The sequence below is a fragment of the Anser anser genome (genome assembly GCF_964211835.1).
Source record: "Anser anser genome assembly, chromosome: 5".
Lineage (NCBI taxonomy): Eukaryota > Metazoa > Chordata > Aves > Anseriformes > Anatidae > Anser > Anser anser.
In genome coordinates this window covers 36716595-36736299 of record NC_139725.1, presented here as the reverse complement: position 1 = coordinate 36736299, position 19705 = coordinate 36716595, and the positions used below count along the sequence as shown (strand labels likewise).

At 46.2% G+C, this 19705-nt stretch overlaps 1 protein-coding gene across 16 annotated transcripts in view; it reads left to right on the top strand.

Moving 5' to 3' along the window:
- Nucleotides 1–18878, top strand: part of DAGLA (diacylglycerol lipase alpha) — an 82541-nt gene extending 63663 nt beyond the window's left edge. For 13 of the 16 annotated variants that reach the window (XM_083836946.1, XM_083836936.1, XM_083836947.1 and 10 more), the window contains 6 exons: nucleotides 1491–1559; nucleotides 2596–2668; nucleotides 3764–3960; nucleotides 4326–4455; nucleotides 5462–5643; nucleotides 7971–18878. In XM_083836946.1, coding sequence (XP_083693072.1) covers nucleotides 1491–1559; nucleotides 2596–2668; nucleotides 3764–3960; nucleotides 4326–4455; nucleotides 5462–5643; nucleotides 7971–8898 — 1579 coding nt within the window. In that variant the 3' untranslated portion in view covers nucleotides 8899–18878. The remainder of the gene's footprint in view (nucleotides 1–1490; nucleotides 1560–2595; nucleotides 2669–3763; nucleotides 3961–4325; nucleotides 4456–5461; nucleotides 5644–7970) is intronic. The other 3 variants (XR_014584729.1, XR_014584730.1, XR_014584731.1) reach the window with 3 other exon arrangements.
- Nucleotides 18879–19705: the final 827 nt, after the last annotated feature.

The following is a 19705-nucleotide window of genomic DNA, read 5'->3' as shown; positions in this document are numbered from 1 at the left end:
CATGTAGGAAAATGTAGTGTCAGTTTATAGGACCTGAGGGTTGTTGGCAGCCCTTGTTCTCTGCTGTAGTTTAGAGTTTAGGATATGATCACAGGTGACCACTCCCAAATATTCAGCTTTGTTTACTTCTATAGCTCTTATTTAACCCTGACTAGTGGGAAACGCAAGTTGAGTAGACAGAGTGCAATTTCCTTCCTTATTGTTTGCACAATGACAGTGTGTCCTCTCCCCATCCTCTGTGAATAGGTGTACAGAATGGGAGATGGAGGTGTTTACATTTGGTCAAACATCAGATCAGTTTGGGCTCCTTTTGCAACTGACAAAGAAATTGGCACTTCCAAAGTGTGATTTCTGTCATTCTAAAGTGGGTGCCTAAAGTAGTTCAGAGGGGTTGTGCTGCTTTGCCTGTTTCTCTCCTTTGGTTGTAGGGGGAATCTAGGGTAGCTGCCTCATGTCTGAAGAGAGGTATTGAATTTCTCCTGCTGTAAACTGGAGCAGACCTGCAGATAGTGTTATTTGCATGGCAGCCAAATAACATCTCACTTGGTTGCTGTGAAATAAGGTCTTTCCAGTCGTGATGGGCACCGTGAGTGCACTTAGAAGGACCTATGGGTTACAACCTTCTTGTTGTAGTTACTGCATCATGTTCCAGCAGCAGCCAAGGGATTTTAACCATCCTGCTAATGATTCTGGACATTAGCATGCCTTATTGTGACAATAATGCCTAGTCATCTGCAGCTATAGAGGAATTGCTCTGCAGAATGTTTCCTGGGAGTTTTTTTTAGCTTTCTGCTCAGAGCTTTCCCTCCTGAGTTCCCTTGATAGCACAGGCCAAACCGTACTGTGCCACCTCAACTGTCTGAGTTCAAGGAGGTGCCTCTGACTGCCACACTTCTGTTGCACTGTGCATCGTGCCCAGGATCATCTCTAGGTCAGTGGTGCTGGCGGCCTCTACCTGTGGTGACTGATTCAGAAGAAACGTCTTTAGAAGGTAGCTGACTACAGAATGAGCTCATGGAGTGGAACCCTTGATTCCCTCTTGTCTTGGTGCTCAGGTTGCTGCAGGAAGTGGCCATCTTAGTTCTACTACGGTGTCTTTTTAGAGTAGTCTCAAGAGCATGGAATATCTTCTTCCTCTCTGATCACCTGGCCATTCCCAAAGCACAGGAAAACCGCTATGAGGTGTTGAGTTAGAGAAACTTCTGTTTCTAAGCATATGCAGAGCTCTTCACAGGTAAGGAAGGAGGAGGTGTGCTGTTTGAGCTATACCCTTACAGAGCAGTGTTGCCTGGGGCATGGGATGTGAATATCAGGCTCATCTTTTTAAGGTGTGCAAGTCCTGAGGGCCTCGAGCAGCTTGGGTTGTGTGTTTTATGACCCAGGTTCACTGTCTAGTAACTTCTCAGATACCAGTGGCAAATTGGGAATGAAGTGCAGTTTGCTGCTAGTGAAACCCTGTTTGCTTCTTCTTGGTCCTGTTTCTCTTCCAGTGAGGATGCCATGGAGTATTCAAAAGAATTTGTGACTGCAGTCGTGCTTGGCAAAGATCTAGTGCCCAGGCAAGTTGAGAAGTGTCCAAATTTCTTGATTAAATATCTGCTGTTCTGTACCAAAGTCACCTGTTTCCTTTCAGAAACACCCAGATCATACCTGTCTTGTGTCCTCATTTACCTATCCTTATATGCTTCTCACTTGTCTTCCTAGTTTACCTGTGTATAGCTGTGTCTTTTACCTGGACACCTATATTGGTGTTTCACACACCTTCTTATAGGCATATCCCTCTCCATCTCTGAATCAGTTGCCTGTATGATAGAAAAAAGTGAATAGCCTGCCTCTGTAATAATACTCATGGTGGTATTTGATGTGTCAATGCTATCTTCTTGGTTGTCTGTGTTAGCTCAGACCTCTTTACTCTGCCCTGAACTACATGTGCTGATTTCTTGTCATCTCCCTCATTTCTTGTCTTGGCATTTCTCACCTCTCATTGTTTGCTGTGACATTCTGCTGAACTAGGGGGCAAACAGGGCATTGAACTAGGAGCCAAACAACCTCAGTTTTATTTATTTATACACACATCCCTGTTGTGTGACTTCAGATAAATTCTCTATGTACAATATTAGGCACGTAGAGTTCAGTGGAGGAAAACTACTACGATGTTCAATATACCTCTTGTTAACTTGTATAATAAAATCCTGTCTATTCTGAAGTCTGCTTCATGGCGTTGTATAGCTCTGTGCCATCTTTCTGATTTGTGTTCTGTAGCATCCTATGCTTCATTTGTTTCTTGCTCACTTGTTTCTCTGATTGCATCGTTTCCCTCATCTGTTCATTGACCTCTCATATCTGTGTTCACCACTCTGAGTCTGCTATTGCATTTCATACTTGTTTGTTGTCACAGTGGTTTCTGTGGCCTTTTACCCTGGTTACTGGTCCCACGTGATGCCACAACTCACCTCTGGAGTGATCTACGTTATGGCACTGTTGTTTCTTTTGTAGCATAATTTCTCATTCTTCTGTGCTGTATGTCTCTACTATCCTGTTACCTGTCTGCTGTTCCTTGCCCAGCTGTTGTAAACACGTCTTCCTCTTTTCCAGAATTGGTCTCTCTCAGCTGGAGGGATTTCGCCGTCAGCTTCTGGATGTTCTTCAGAGGAGTAACAAACCAAAGGTAAGAATGAAGATTAACAGACCCATGAAGGGAAGCGTCTGAGCAGTGATGATAATAGCTCCATGTCACATAACAGTGCTGCAGACTTCTCCTGCACCCTAGGTCTCCTCAGGTCCACCAAGAGTGTTGCTGAGGTAACCAGAGGAGTGATAGCAACAGCAAGAAGACACCTAGAGAGGTCTGGGTTAGGAGCTACGCTCTGTTTGCAGGCTGAGTTCTAGCTCTGTGATAATTCTGGCTCATGTGCTGTAACTTCACCGTTAACATGTCTAAAACAACCGAGCAGGAAGTTTTCTAATCTCTGCCTGTTCTGAAGTCTCTGTTCCAAGCCTAGCTTTTCCTGGCCAACAACAAATGGTAACAGGCTGGGAAGCGCGACAGTTACCTGCTTCTGGGCATTGCTGTGTGCTCTCTGGGTGGTGCTGTCCTAGGACAAGTGGCCTGCTAATGTTTTGGAGATAAGAAATGTGTAAATTTATTCTTCCCTTGTCTTCTTTACCCTTACATTGAGATGGGAAAAGCATAAGACTTGAAGATGCTTAGGGGTAAAATATTTTATAAATGATCTGTTGAGGGTAAAAAACTGAGCTAACACTTTTCTTGATAGAATTCTGTGGTTTTTGGCATTTTTTTCAGATTTTAGGATTTCTTTTTATGCATAAAGACAGACATAAAGGGAATTTTTGTCTGCCTAAGTTGTATAGTCTTGCTTCTATTGGTACATTAAAAATTCAGATTCTGTCTACCTTGCTTATCCTGGAAGATAAGCTATCCATTGGTGGACAAAGATGTGTTTGCTCTAGATCCCTAACTCTACAAAAAACATCCAGCAAAAAAAAAGATGGACAAGATTTTGCCACTTATAAGGTTAAAATTGTGAAAGGAAGGGAGAGAGAAGTAATTTTTCTGAGCAAGGTTGTTATCTCTTTCTAGGTCTACTATTCAAGCAACAGGTACATGAGCTCTGTTTTTCTCTTTTCTGGTATTAGGTATTCAGTTTAAATAAACCTACCTATAGTGTCTCGTGAGATGGCTCTTTTTCTCTGATCTTTTTCTCTTCTCCATATTCTCCTTCCTTTCCCTTGTGTTGGACAGTGGCGAATCATTGTGGGTGCTACAAAGTGCATACCCAAGTCAGAGCTCCCTGAAGAGACAGAAGAAAACTCAGTAACGAGTAATCGCCTCTGGACCCATCCCAGTGATCTGACTATTGCTCTGTCTGCAAGCACGCCGCTCTACCCACCTGGCCGCATCATCCACGTGGTGCACAATCATCCTGCAGAGCAGTGCTGGTGAGTATGCGCAGAGCTGTGAAGCCAGCCTATGGATGGGGGGTTGAAAAACTTCTGTTGGAAAAGACTTCCCAAGAGAGCAATCCATCTATGAAGGAGGTGACTTTTTTTCACTGCCTTATGGTGACAGTGATCGTGTCTGTGCTGTGAGGATAGAAAGATACTTGTGTTGCTGTTTGTTAGTGCAGTGCTTTAGAGGAATAGCAGTAGCATGTGTATTTAATATTTCCTCCCTCTATTTTTCCTCCTGTTGTTTTTTCTGTCTCTGTAACCTTCTGTTTTGCGCTTTTGCATGCCAAAACATTTGCCTGCTCTTTCATCCCCTGCTCCCCATTTTCTCCTCTGGATCCCAACTCCTCTTTTAGTTGCTGCGAGCAAGAGGATCCCACTTACTTTGCTATCTGGGGTGACAATAAGGCGTTTAATGAAGTGATCATCTCACCAGCGATGTTGCACGAACACCTCCCATACGTGGTCATGGAAGGGCTCAACAAGGTAATGCTGAAAATTGGGATCAGGGGGCGGGGAGGGGTCACTCAGTTCAGTAGTGTGGACTTTGGCTTGAATGCGTAGAAGACCTGGGTTTGGGCAGGAAAGGCTTGACATGATGATGCTGCTGAGGTGAGCTGTAGACACGAAATGTCCACAGAGCCAAAGTTCTGTGTGTGTACTGGAGAGCCAGGAATCCTTTTGGTGGGGTTTGGGCTTATTCACTCTTAATGCAAGAGCACTTAAAATGCCCTAATAATATCAGTGCCTTATCATTCAGGTAGTCCTCACCCAGGAGAGCTGGCTGTTTAAATATACAAGACCTTTCCCCTTTGAGGGGTCGGAGGAAAGAAGATTGTACTCTGGGCCATTTATGCGCAGGCTATTTGAGTCAAACGTGATGAGGTCTGGAAATTGAATGTGGACTTCAATCCCAATGCTCAGAGTCCCAGACTAGGTCCTCTCTCCAATTTTAATGCCATAATAATATGAGGTTGGGTGGTGTTCGGTTCAGTCTCTCAAAGCTGCCTGTTACAGCATGCAGTTCAAGTGAAATTTAGTGAGCTGTGACAGCACTGGATGTCTGTGCATGCAGCTGCATGGGGTATTTCAGAAGTCCTCCATGCTACTGTTGCAGCTGCTCTGTTAGTCTGCAGGGTGGCTGAACTTATGCTTATGTGTAATGGTTGTGGAATGAGTCTCTGCTCCTAAACTACAGTTTGTAGCCATGCAGCTCTGCCATAGAGATTTAGCCAAATCTTCTCTACTGTATTGGTTTGAAAGCTGCTCCTGCCAGCATCTCTGGGCATCTCCCCAGCACTGGATTCCTGGCAGGATAGAGTACGTCAAAATTCATTGATATAATCATTTATGTCAAGACTTTGCTCTGTGCTTGTGGAACACCTCAGTAAGAAATGAAGGCAGATCCAGCAGTTTGGAAGTTTTGAGCTGAGAACAGCGAAGTTGCTGTCTCCAGTAAAGCACTACTGTTCCTTTGCTTGCCTTGTTATAGGTCTTGGAGAATTACAATAAGGGGAAAACAGCTTTACTTTCTGCTGCCAAAGTGATGGTGAGTCCTACAGAAGTGGATCTCACCCCAGAGTTGATCTTCCAGAGTCAGCCCTTACCTAGTGGACCCTCAGTGCAGATTGGAACTGGAGCCATAACAGTGGACAGAAGGAACAGCAGTACAAAGTAAGACTATATCTTTGAGTTCTTTGTAGGATCTTTGGCTCCCCTGTGGGTCCACTGTGATCGATGTTAGTGGGAAGAATAGATCCAAGGGCTGCCTGTATGGGACTTCCACTTTGCTTCAGTATGTCTTGTGTTGTGCTAGGGGAAAAATGATTCTTTGTGTTGCTTAAGAATCTGCTAGTGCAGCAAGGTCAGGAGAACCTAGAAGTTGAAGGTACGGAAACTTCCTTTTCTTATCAAGGCAAGTGGGATTTTCCCTGGAATCACAAAGACGAAGTTTGCAGTCTTGCAGCCAAATCTCTGTTCTCCTGTTTGAATTAAATGCTCAAAGATGGCCTGCGGCACTGATTCTTGAAAGCTGAGCAGCAGTGTCAGCCATGAGCTTACCAGAACATCTGCATGTAAAGTTACTTTATGAAAAACGACTTGCATAATAGTAAAAACTAGAGAATCTGGGAACATGGATACGGATTCAAGTGTGTTGGTACAGGACAAATATAAAGGCAATGTGAGGTAATGTGAGGGGAGAGCAATTGATGTCCTTTTCGTGAAGGACAAAGCAGGAAGCTCAGTCTGGTGAAAAGCAGGCAAGGGAGAAAGGCACGAGTGCTGGAAGCGTTCCTGCAGGGATTTATTTTTTAAAGCTGGATCATCACTGCTTTGAGCAGTGACATTGGTATTCTGGCAACAGCCAAAAGTTAGAGGTTACATCTTGAAGGCATACCAAGGATTGGCTTTGGGGAAGAGCTCGTAGGGTACGTAAACAGCTTTACATCCAGGAGTGAATGGCAGGGAGACTCCTTGCAGAATTTCAGATAATGTTTGAGGCATGCAGAATACTACAAATTTGCTTTCTTTGTTTCTTGCAAATATATTAAAAAAAAAAAAAAAGTGGTCAAAGACTTGCCAAAGAATCGGACCATGTGAATTCATGTCAGAATTGCACTATGCAGACGAAACAGGGAAGTGGGAAGATGAGAACAAAGTAACCTGGTCTAGTGGAAGGTGACCCTGCCCATGATGGTGGGGATGGAACTAGATGATCTTTAAGGTCCCTTCCAACCCAAACCATTCTATGATTCTAAGATGGTTTGTAGTTGGAGAGCAAATAGGAATCATGATAGAAACAGAAGGCCATCTTAAGAGGCATTCATACCTTTAATAATTTTGTAAAGTGAAAACAGCTCTGTGTATTCTTGCAGTTGATTGCTATAAACATTCCTGCTTGCTTTCCCCTCTGTAAGAATTGCGCCCTGCAAGGGTGAGGTGCAGAATGAGCTCATAAGAAGATATTAAGGACTTGCTAGAGAAAAGCAGTCTCCCGGCCCACGTTCCACATCTAAGTCTAACTGTGCATTCATACTTCAAAGTGTCCTTAGCTGATTCTTCTTCAGTTCTGTGATGCAACCATTCAAAATTAATCTGTCTGTTCCTCAAACAAAGAACAAGTTTACAAAACTCAATTTTGTCATGATTTATAGAACTAACAGTAAGACTCAGCTTGTTGTACAGCTTCTGTTAAACAAACAAACAAAAAACAGACGATGGCACTGTAGACACAAGAAGATTGTTTCTTTGCAAGGGAAGAGCTTCTGCTATGGAGGTTTCAGGTAGAGACCCAACACGAAGCTGTGTGTATCTGGGTAGGGTTTTGGAGGAGGCAGGGTTATATGGTCTGTCGTGTGATGCACGGCTGGGTGTCCTTGAGATAACATGAGTGAGATGTACATTTAAAAGAAAGACAACAGCAAATGATATAAAAATGATAGGGCTCTTGTTGCAGAGTGAGTGGTCAGAGACGGTGAAGGAGAGCTTAGACAGGAGCAGAATAGAGGCCATGATGAAACAGCAAGAGAAGGTATCAGCCAATGTTTGGCTACAGCAAGGCTGAGAAAATGAACTAGGTCAAGCAGCAGGGACAGGAGTGGTGCTTTCTATCACAGCAGACCCAAGGTACTGCTTCCTTCTGAGCTGAGTGAAAGCAGAGGAGTCCTGAGATATGAAGGGGAAAGAAACAGAGGAGAGGGCAGAGAGGCTATGGGGAATTGTTAGGGGGAAATGTTGTAGCCTGGTTAAGTTTAATTCAAGATCAAAGTTAGTTTACTGCCTCAGACTCCCTCTTTTTGGGATTCTTGAAATATGTTCTCAGAACGTTATTACTGTTGAAATTGAAAGAGACGTGTACTGCAGGTGTAGACCACTCTGGTTAGAGCAATGACGTGCCCTCGGTGTGCACAAGGGAGTCTGTGCCCCAGGCTTGGCTCTTCTGGCAGCTTTTGGTTCTGAGGAGTGATGCAGTCTCACATTGTCTCTGTTTCTCGTTGCAGGAGCAAGTCCCATTCTGAAATCAGCTTGGAGGGGTTTTATGAGACAAAGCCACTTTCTCCTGTGCAGAAAGACCCTGTGGAGCTGCTGCTCCTGGATACAAAGGAACGTCTGTCTGTGGAGCTACAGGACCGACGTGCTCCTCTTGCAACCATGGAGAGCCTCTCTGACAATGAATCCATCTACAGCTTTGATTCAAGGCGTTCCTCTGGTTTTCGTAGCATCCGGGGCTCTCCCAGCCTCCATGCTGTCATGGAGAAGGACGAGACGCATTGCTTTTATATAGACCCTGCTATCCCCGAGGAGAACCCCTCCCTCAGCTCGCGGACAGAGCTGCTGGCTGCTGATAGCCTCTCCAAGCACTCCCAGGAGACTCAGCCCCCTGAGAATGCACTCAGCAGTGGTGGCACTACCCCCCAGCGACGCTGCAGCGAGGAGGGGGCCAGCAGTGAGGGGGACCGTGTTTCCTTAACCCCTCGTGAGGAGCTGTCCCTCCAGAACGGACGGCTCACTGATGTTCCCAGTCCCCAAGTGCTGGAGTTTGCTGAGTTCATAGACAGCCTCTTCAATCTGGATAGCAAAAGCAGCTCCTTCCAGGACATCTACTGCATGATGGTGTCTGATAGCTCCAGTGACTTTGCAGAGATGCCCAAGTCTGTCAGTGATCAGGAGATCCTGTTGAGGGCACAATATGAACCCAACTTAGTCCCAAAGCCCCCAAGGTTGTTTGCAGGCTCAACAGATCCTTCATCGGGCATCTCTGTCTCACCCTCTTTCCCTCTTAGTTCATCTGGAGAACTCATGGACATCACTCCCACAGGCGTGAGCAGCCAGGAGTGCCTGGCCACTGACAAAATCCGGACTTCCACCCCCTCTGGGCATGTAACCAGCCCTGCCAAGCAGGAGGACCTCATGATTTCAGCCCTTTAGTGCAGGGCAAAGGGGTGCGGCTCTGAGAGCTGATCCCGTAGGCTCCGTGCTGGGATAATACTTGGAGGAGGTGGTCATCAGGCAGTTCAGATCGGCGGAGACAGCTGGAAACATTCCTTCTGGGGTGACACGGTGGTGGCACACTATCTGGAGGATGGATTGTGCTTGAGTCCCATGCTTATAGATGGGATAAGAAGCCTTGCCTCACAAGGCCTGCTACACTGAGAGGGTCTGAGTCAGTAAAGGTAGATGCAAGTTCCCTACCTCAGCCTGTCTCATTTCATATAAGAGGCAGATTCCTTGCCCAAGGGCACCTGCTGAGTTTGGGAGTGAGATGCCCTGCTTCAGGGAGTCCTCTGGGGTAAAGCTTCTCTGAAGCTTGAGGGTTAGATAGACAGAAGCAAGGGGGCCAGGCCAGATCACCCCCTTGGTACCGTTTCAATAGTTTTGGAAATGAGCGGATTGAGACTTTGGGCCCTGTTGCACTACCATGTCGGATCTGGCCCAAGATCCAATTCGTCACACTTCCATGGGGATTGCTTTCCTAGGACACACTCTTGTTTTAAAGCCATTGGGGCTGTATTCTCTCCAAATGCAGCCTCCCTTTCCCTGGCCAGGCACAGCAAGAATCAGTCTGGCACTATTTTCTCTCCCCTGAGTACTTCTGTGTTCAATGACCACCAGGCTGCTCCTGAGAGGAAAGGAAATTGTTCTGAAGAGCCAAAAGCCCTCTGCCATGTCCCTCTTTTGCTGGAAAGAGTCCTCCTGTGGATGCCATCATCATCACTTCTCAGTTCCCTGGACTGCTCTGAGCTGGCGACGTTCCTACAGGACTGACAGGATTCTCATCTCAGAGCTTCATGGATGGATCAACTTAAAAATATTTAAAAAAGCTTGTCAGCACCCAGCATTATTTGCTAGCTCCCTGCGGAGCCTGGGAGCCTCTCCTGGACCCCGCTGGGTCTTCACACCACCCGTATGCAGTAATCACAGATCAGTGCCAGCCTCTGTCATTGGGAGTTCAGGGAAAAGATGAACTTTTACTAAGTATTGAAATTTTTTGTATGTTTACAGAGCTGCTAAGCTTTATGGAAGGTATTTATTAAGCAAACAGGGAGGCTTTCTGTAGGCAAGAAGCATGTTCATTCTGTCCTTCCTGTGCCATTCCCTCTGGCAACTGAGGGGGAGAGAGGGTGCGCAAGTATGACTGCGAATCCCCTGCTTTTGAAGTGGAGTAGGGTGTTGGGAGAACCCCTTGGATCAGAGTCTGGGGGAAGCTGCGCGTCCCTTGCCCACCCTCACTTGTCCACCTCCCTGTTGCACAATGTGTTACAAAGCTGGACCAAGTCATTAGCAAAACTACCTGAGCACTGCTGTGCAGAGCCTCGGTGCGCAGAGGAGCCTGCTAGAGCTATCTAAGCAGTGAATTTCTGATGGTGGAAGCATGAAAGAAACTACCTATCTAGAAAGTTAAACGTACTGTGACCTGGTGAAATCCTTTAACTGACAAAACACCTTCATAGCAAAGCTCAGCGGAGTTACCAGTCAGTCTCAGTGGAGCTCTGTCCTCCCTCAGTGGAAGAGAAAATCCTCTCTTAACTTCCCTGTAATGCCAGGGATGTTACTTCCCCCTCTTTAGCTGTGGTGTTTCCATTGTGGGAGGATGCCGTGCTTCCCAGGAGCTTGGTTCATGACGACTCCCTGGGCTCCCGGTATCCCTCAGCCTCTGGCTGCGTTTGCTGAGTGGCCTCTGGAAGCCCCAGTGATGGATCAGGGCTTTGCTGGCCTGGGTGCTGCACAAACCAGGCCCGAGTGGTATCAAATACCATCGCATCAGAACAGGAGCCCTTTAGAGCCAGTGTGCATTGATGTAAATGACTTCAGGTGCACAGAAATGAACTGGACTTTGTCCAAGTGCTGATCTCCCACTCAATTTAATGTGGGATACTGTACCCCCTGCTCCTTAGAAATTACAGGGCCTCTAGAATTGCAGGGACTTTGTTAAACGGGCAGTAAAATATTGTCCCTGTGCTTTGGGTTCCAAAGGGGACCTTTTCTATACAGTCTTGAATTGGAGGGAAGAAGTCCCTCTGAATTCAATGTAATTTGTAAAAGAAAACACATTCTGAGCAACAAGAAGTTACTGTTTGGTTTGTAGGTCCTTCAGAACAGAGCAGTGTTCCCCTTGCTGAGAGGTTGTGTAGTTCAAGAGCTCACACAGAACAGCTGTGGAAGTGCCATCAGGTCATCCACTATTGCAGACCACAGGGTAAGGCTGAACTGCTGCAGATAGCCTAGAAGCACTACTAGAAGCACGACTAGAAGCACTAAAAAGGTGGTGTCCAGGAATATGTACAATGAACTGGGTAGTTTTGAGGGGAAAGGGAGCTGAAGCATAGGGAGACTAAGGCTAGCAGGCTAGCTCAGCTCCCGATGCAGACTGCTGACATGCACGTACAGTGGGGAAAAGGATTCAATCTTCACTTCTGCCTTTAATTTTTGGCAGAAGGTGGGTAGTAATAACACTTAGCACTTCAGCAGAGCATTATATCTGCAAAGCACTTTACAAACATTGATGAAAGAATCATCTCTGTCCCTGGCAGTGAGGTATTAGGAGAAGTCTCTCTGAGACTAGGTAGAACTACTGGTGCCCTACCCGAGGATGGTGGGGAGATGACTCAAGGTGAGGAAGGTGGATAGCCTCCCTCTTAAGAAAAAGTTGTTTCAGTAGCGACCTGATGATGTTTAATGGGTCGCAATATTGCACTAGAAAGTCACTTCTGACCTGGGTACCTCCCTTATGTCCTGGAAAACACAATCATTGTGTGACTGTTTCCTTCTCTGTGCCATTGGAACTGCGTCCTGGGGGAATGGGTTGACCTTGTACTGACCAGCTGTAGCAGGAAACAGCTTGGCATGCTGGATTTTTCTGTTTTGTGCTCTGTGATTATTAGGCTTCTTTTGAAAAGCCTGGAAATGCCTAATGCTTGTGACCTGGCCTTGCCATATACCAAGGCAGTAAAGGTACAAGAGAAACCTCAAAGTTAAAGTTCTAGTTGCATCGCATTGGGGGTGATTCCTGTTTTCCATTACTCTATTGACAAACAGATCTGTTCCCAGTCCTCACAAAAAGCCCTTGCTAAGTAGTTCCATGTTCTTTGCATTATTTCTGCTTTAAATGGCTGAGTGTCTTCATTCTTATCCCTCCTATGCTGTAGGATTGTTTGGACAGGCTGGTCTCCTATTCTATCCTGACAAAGTATATCTGGAAAGGTACAAATGCATGCTAAATCTGTAGCTACCTCCTTCATTCATACTGCATACTACTGCTTGCTTTCTCTGCCCTCACTCCACTCTGATGTGTAGCTCTCTTTGGAAACATGAAGCTTCTTCGGATTTCTTAACCTCTCAGCTTCTGGTTCCTACTCTTAAGCTTTGTGCCTTTTAATGTTTGTATGCTTCCTTGATATTTCAGTGGGATGTTCCACCCCGTGAGGAGGCAGTGCTGGAAGAGCAGTTTGTAGTGCCTGACACGCTGAACCTCAGTAAAGCAGATGATAGTTCATCCAGTTCAATAGCGCATCCTTAAATCCCCTGAGGTTTATTGGCAGAGGAGTGGAGCTAAGACCACCAGGTTCCTGGAGAGCAGAGAGTGGGCTTTGTGCACCTTAAAAACAAAGCATAGTAAGTGAAACTATATACACCAATGCAGCTTTGCCAAAGAGTCTAGCACAATCTTTCCACAATCCCCTGGTGCAGCAGATTTCAGCTGACTGCATAAGGACAGGACTTGATGTGTTTGTTCGTGATGTTCTCAGCAGACAGTAGTGGAATGTGATCTCAAGGCCTTGAAACACTCGGGGGCAGCAAGGAGGGCCGTTAGCTAGGTGTCTGTTGAACTCTGTCCAACAGCTTAGGGAACAGCCTCCGACCCCGCCCCGAACTTGCTCAGAGGTTGTGAAGGGTTCGGTACTGTTGTCTGGTTTTCACGTCTACAGGCTGTCCTCCAACCCCTTTGGGTGTGTCCACTGTGGAAGAAAATCTTTGATGATATTCTAGGAAGTTTTGATAACCAAGCCCTTAACGTGTAATGCTGGCTGGCTGCATTTTTTGGAGGCTCTTCTGCATCAATAATAATTGCTTTTATTATTGTTTTAATTGCAGTGGTGCCAACATAGACAGAATTCTGCTGTGTTTATATGCACAAGTGCTAAACAAAAGGACAGCCCTTGCCCAAAACCTAGCATTATCCCGTCTCCTTCTCTGTGGAGCTTCCATCTCCATTTGGTACGTGCATTTTCTCCTAAAGCTGTTGCTCTAACCTTTCCTCTTCTCCATTCCTGTTACTGAACGAGGAGCTACCTTACCTGTCGTTGTGGTTACACCATCTCAGGATGATGGTGTCAGTGGTGTCTTGGTCCACATCCTTGGAAGCACCACTTAAAAAGCTATCCCCGATGATCTCGTGATGACCCAAAACATGGGTGAATGGGATTCCAGATGCTGTGTGTCTTCCCAGGATCTTCTTGATGCACTTGAGAAAGCTGCTGCCTTCTGTGGCAGATGAGGCTATCTAGAAAGGTCAAAGCATTCTCAACACCAAGAGGGTCGTTAGATGCAAATGTGGTATCTCCAGCTTTGCTTACCTTGTTTCTGATCACTGTTTTCAGTGTTTGTTCATAATTTCTGCAAGTTTCAGAACTTCATTCAAAGTAAACTGCAGTTGTATGAGACATGTTGCTCTCTACTGTGGACTGAGATGCCAAAGCTAGTTGTGAGCACAGGTATTCAAATCCAAAGGTTCCCATTTATGTGCTTTTATGATGCTGTTACGTAAATTGCAATAGCAGCTGCAGATCCCAAGCAGCAGTAGGATTTAAGTGGGAAGTAGTTGCTGCTGCCAGTGAACAACGGCACATGAGAAAGGCGAAGCACCAAGCGTGTTTGGTGCGTGTGCTCCTTGGACCTTCTCCTGCTGCAGGAGTCTTTTGTTACTCTGTACCTGGTCTCCATCAGAGGAAAGAGAACAGGGCTGTTGTGTATGAAGCCCAACAAACTGAATGAATATGGAACTATTTTTTTAGGTATTTTTTTAGGTACTTTTTAAGGTACTCCTAGTAAGGTTGCCCTCTGCTCAGTTTCAGTGTTTTGTAATCTGGGCCTAATTAGGAGGGTTTTTAAAATTTTCCCTTAATATCTTGGATGATTTTGTTTTGTTGTCAGGTGTCTTTTTGATTTGTCACTGCTCTGGATTCAGTGGTCTCAGTCTTAATGTTCTCTGAAGCTCCTCCATGTTTTTGATTAATATTGCTTCCCAGTTTTAAATTCATTTTAATCCTTGCTGCACCCTGTTTTCAGACTGAGTGATGAGATCTCTACATGCTTGAGAGCATCCTGTTGAGTTGTAAAAATGTCCTCTTGTAATGTATTCTTCGTGCACTTAACTGATATTAATTGTTGCTGAAATGCATGTGTTAGTGTATTTAGAACTTTCCTTTTGTAGCTATATCATTGCAAGGAAGACAGGGAGAAGGAGCTTCAGTCTCAGCCAGCCCCAAATGCATGTTTTGTCCTTTCATCGTATTGGCACCCTGATACTTGCCACTTTCATAGGATACTTGTCAGGTCTGGTGGCAAAACTGGATGCATGTTACCCTGACTATGCAAACAGTGCCTGGGCTCTTCTACGGATTTTAAAATCTGAAGAAATGGATTTCTAAGTGTAGTGAAATTTGTGGGGGTGTCTTTTATCTGCTGAGTTATCTACTGAGTTACAAGCTCCTGCTTGTTTCTGCTGGATGCCATTTGCATATGCAAGTACTGCGTATACTTGTCAGTGCTGACCACATCTAGATGTCATGAGGCCTGGGACACTGGAGGGCATTCTAGCCTACCCTGTTGCATTTCCACGCTCAGCAGAAGCACTTCTGTGTTCACCCAGAACCCAGGAATTGGCTAGCCTGGAGCTCTGCTTGGTGCTGTGTTCCCGCTGTGCTTATGTATACCTACTGCTGGAATATTCTCTTCCCTCAGCAGTAAGAGGACATTGTGGCTGCAGCAGCTTTTCTTGCTTGGCAGCAAGGGCAGCAGTAGTATTTGATCTCCTTTTTTTTATTTTTTATTTTTAAAGGGATGATCTTCTGCAGGCAGTAGTTGCAACTATGTTAAGCCACACAGGCTGGTAATTTGCCAGTAAAGTGGTTTACATTTAAATACTTGAAAAGTTTTCAAAGACCTTTAAAAAATCTTCAAATGTAATGCAAATACTGGCAGACATTTAAAATAACCTCTGGTCCTTAACAAACCTAGCAGCTTTGCTTTTTGCTTAAAAGCTTTTCGGCTTTCCTCCCTTTTGTAGCATTACACTTCTTTCTGCTCAGACAATTGAAGTCTGAGATGCCTTTTGCTGACAATCCTTCTATGCTGTCACTTGTTTGTTATCCCTTCCTGTGTTTAAACTTACCCCACCAAAGCTGGATTTTTGCTGAGCTGTTTTTTAATTATGCTGCTGCCAACAGACTCTCAGAACTCCTCTTCACTTTAGGAAGTCTAAAGACAATCTCTGCAATCCTCTTTCTCATAGGAAAAGCATAGGGTGTGTAAATATTTATTGTCTGAATGCTTCCTTGGTAGTTCTGTAGCAGCAGAAGTAATGAGTTACAGAAATACCAGGAAGCGAAAGGAAAATGGTAGAATGATTAACACACTGAACCTGAAAGCTCAGTGTAAAAACAAAGATTTAACAGGCATATGTTTCTTAGCATGTGAAACATCGGCTTCTTCCCTGTCTGCAGTGTACAGGTGCCTTCTTACCTGCCTAATGAAAGGGAGGGTTGGAAATTCAGCAGTTGTTTTGCGCACACTGCTCTGATGCTCTGAATGAAGGAGTATGCACCTCTGAAGCACTGGAAAGCATCGTCTGAATCAGGCTTTTTGCACATCTTTCTCAGGGCCCGTTCAGTACTGAACTGCAGAACTGGATGTAGGGAAGAACTGCATCTCTTGTGCCAAAGCTCCCCCTCATGGTGCTCCTGCGTGGAGGAGGCTATGCTCTGTGTCACAGGCAGAGTGCATCCTGCTGGGAGGCAAGCACTGCTCTTTCTCTGCAGATACGGGAAGAGGGAGTGAAGGGAAGATCCCATCTGAGAGATGGGACTTGGTCTGGGTGTTCCTTGCTCTCTGGTCAGGCGGTCATGCTGACATTATAGTTCGTTCATGTGAGAGGTATGTGAACCAGATCGTACTGATATTCGGTGATGTCCTTTTCCCCTTGCCAGCTCTAGAGTGGGTGGTGTGCCGGCTCCGTTCCCTCCAAGGGAGGAGCTGCTGCCCCTTGCAGTGAGATGTGACAGGTTCGATGGCAGGGGTCAGCCTGAGCTTGGTTTGCTTCAGAGTTTTATATTCCAGTTCAGAGCAGGGCCTTCGCTGCCCGGGTGGGTGGGTATTACATGAACCAGAGCCAAAACCCTTCTAATTCGTAAGCTGTTGGTAGAATTGAGAAGTGGTTTAGGAAGGAGATCTTTCATTGTATGACAGTCGCCCACTGTGCGGAGAGCAGTATGTTCTGCAGAGCAGCAAGGCTGTTGGCTTTCTTGTGTGGCTGGAGCACTGCAGGCTGCCAAACTTCTGTGCTTCTTTCTTCACCATCTCCCAACTGTTTCTGCATCCAGCGCTATGTACCAGAGCTGGTATGCTCTGCACATAGCATGAGAGGATGTTGCTAGCCTAAACTTTGGCTGCTAAAGGCCTTGCATACTGGAAATATGAAGCAATTGAGGAGCAGTTCCTAGCTTGGTCACAGTGACTTGCAGTCCTAAAAAGCATCAGGAAATATACGCAGCTGTCCACGAGCACTTTGCTGTCTCCATTGTTGTTGGTTTCTTTTCTGCTTATTCTCTTGAATTTCATGCCTGTTGTGCCTTTGTTTTCCATTGGCTTGAGGTGCAGGCCTCCTACTTGGGATCAGACAACTACCTTCCTCTCCCACTTTGTCGTGTTTCTTCTCTGGCTGTACAAAAGGAGATGTGGTGTGGCCAGGGACTGGTTTAGAGTCATCCTTGCTACAGGTCCCCCTCTTTCTGCCTCAGCTAGGACTTGTCAGATTTCCTCACTGTCCCCTGCTCACTCAGGTGCCCTGCTCACTCAGGTGTCATCTCCAAGTGCCAGCAGCAAAGCCTGACCCGAGGCAGGATGCTTCCTCCTACCCGCACCGCAGTTAACCCTGCAGCCCCCTCCTGTGCGGTAGGAAGGGAGGACTTCCCAGCATTTCTGACCTGTGGTGTATGTGACCTCAGCCAGTGTTTAACAGGTCTGTTCGTGAGTAAAACTTCCTCTCAGGTCTATTCAGGAGTAAAACTCCTCTACTCAAGATCTGACTTTTTTTTTTTTTTTTTTTTTGCAAGGACTTAAGCTGAAAGGGACCTAACACATTCTGAACTGTCCACTGCAGTTTTGATTTTACTGACGTTCCCAGACTGGTTCTGGAACAGCCATCTTCCACAGGTAATCTATTTTTCGAGGGTCGGGCATTCTTGTAGCTGTCACTGCTGTGTTTGATGCCTGACCTCACCACGTCACCCTGCGCTTTGTTTTTCACTTACTGAACCTTCCTATCCACCCAGCATATCTGTATGATGAGGGAACCTTAATCTGGTTACTTATTTCTGCAAGAACATTTAACACAGCAGCACAGAAACAAGCATTAGCTTTTTTTTTTTAAATTGGGATTCCACTGCCCTGCTTTCCATCTGGTGCTTTGTGCAGTTCTGATGGCTCAGAGTTGGAGGTACCTGGTGCGTGTTGGCAGTACCAGGACGAGGGAGCAGCCCAAAGCAGCATGTGCGTCACGCAGCACTCAGGCTGGCTGAGCGGCACTTGCCTGTGCCGTCTGTCCTGCCGTGATGCATAGCTTCAGGCGTGTTGTCTGCGCAAAGCAATCACAATATGGTGTGCTTGCTAGACTACTACCAGGCACCTTTTTAGGGTCTTACCTCCGTTATCAGCATGTCCACAGTGCTCAGTGTCTGGTGGCCCAGCGGCATCATCTGCAGCTGCTGAGGCTACGCAGCTTCCCAGCTTTCCCTCCACAAACACTGCAGTTGATGGCAGAGGTGATGTCCAGGGAATAGTCTCAAGCTCCTTCCTTTCTTTGTTGTAAACTTAATTACTAATGTCAACAGGGATTATATCTGCATGCTTGGGACAGCAGGAGAGGAGCGCTCTGCCCTTTAAGACCCTTTCCTTTAGCTCAGTTGTCTGCTGCCATGTCCTGCTGTGACAGCCACTAGTCTTGCCTCTCCTCCTGTATGGCTGTGAACGAGCAGAGACAGCAAGGCCAGAGGAGCTGTGGGAAGCTGTTTCCCTTCTCCTCTTTTCGTGCTCTTTAGTGCCAGCCGTGCTGGGTGGAGCCCAGCTGCACGGGCTCTGTCTGACAGGAGCTGTCTGCTGGTGGGGCGCTCCACGCAGCGATGGCACACAGCAACTCCCTTGCCTCCCGCTCCTCTCTCTCTCAGCAGACACCAATGCCTCTATGGAAAAAGCCCTTCTGCCTGCTGTCACCTATCTCACGTCATGTGCTGGGGCAGCTCAGACTCTAGGGTAGCTGTGAATTAACTCTTTGACCCCAATTGCCTCTTTATAGGTAAAGCCTTTTGTGTTTATGGGTGAAGCAGCCCTTCTAGGGAGCTCTGACTGCCTCTTGCAGGACTTGGAGCACTTGCATATGCAATCAGGGGGAAAACAGCACAGGATCTTGTGTCCCCATGCTCAACTGACAGGGCACTGCCTGTCCCAGGAATGCTGCCCTTCAGATCCCTGCTCCGAGCTGCCCCAGCATGAAGACTACAAGGAAACTAAAGCACTCTTCATGTGCCATTCTCATGTGACTTTTTGTACCTATGTATGAAAGATCTAAACTAATATTGCTGTAAAGAAAGATACAGATTAATATAGCATATTATATAAAGATATATGTATATAAACTTTTCTGTATATTGTATGGCACTGTGTATAAAATGGATGTAGAAGCATGACTGGTGTATGCGACTGTTCCCAAGTCTGACCTGGAGAATGATAGTTGTGATTTGCCTGGGGTCATGTCCCAAAGGATTGTGCGTGAGTTTGAGAGTTGGAAAAACCCACACTGTGCTCTCTCATTGCAGTGGGTCAAGGCCTAAGATGTTGGTGCATCAGTACAGCTGTCTGGAAGGCTCTAGGGAACAATTCAGGTGACAAATGGGGCCGTTTGTCTCCTCGCTGGCTCTGTCTCTTCTGGATCTCAGTCTTTGATGGAATGGGGGAAGCATCTCTGTCCCTTGACACTTATGTTAGAATCACAGAATCATTAAGGTTGGAAAAGACCTCCGAGATCATCTGGTCCAACCATCCACCTACCACCGCTATTGCCCAATAAACCACGTTCCGAAGTACCACGTTCCAACCTCTCCTTAAACACCTCCAGGGATTATGACTCCACCACTTCCCTGGACAACCTGTTCCAATGCCTAACCCCTCTTTCTGAAAAGAATTTTTTCCTACTATCCAACCTGGACCTCCCTTGACACAGCTTGAGGCCGTTCCCTCTTGTCCTGTGAGAGAGCCTCACGTCCTAGAGAGCCCTGCCTTTCTGTGTGGCAGTCACTAGCTCCAGCGTGGCCCTGTGCAGCCAAGGGTGGAAGCAGCAGGAGACTCAGCTCTAGCAATTTCTCTTCTGCTTGATGGTTTTAGCTATCAAGTACTAAAATTCAACGTGCCATACACAAAGACATTAGTGTGAACAAAGGCAGTTGAGTAAGAGTGATTCTTTGGA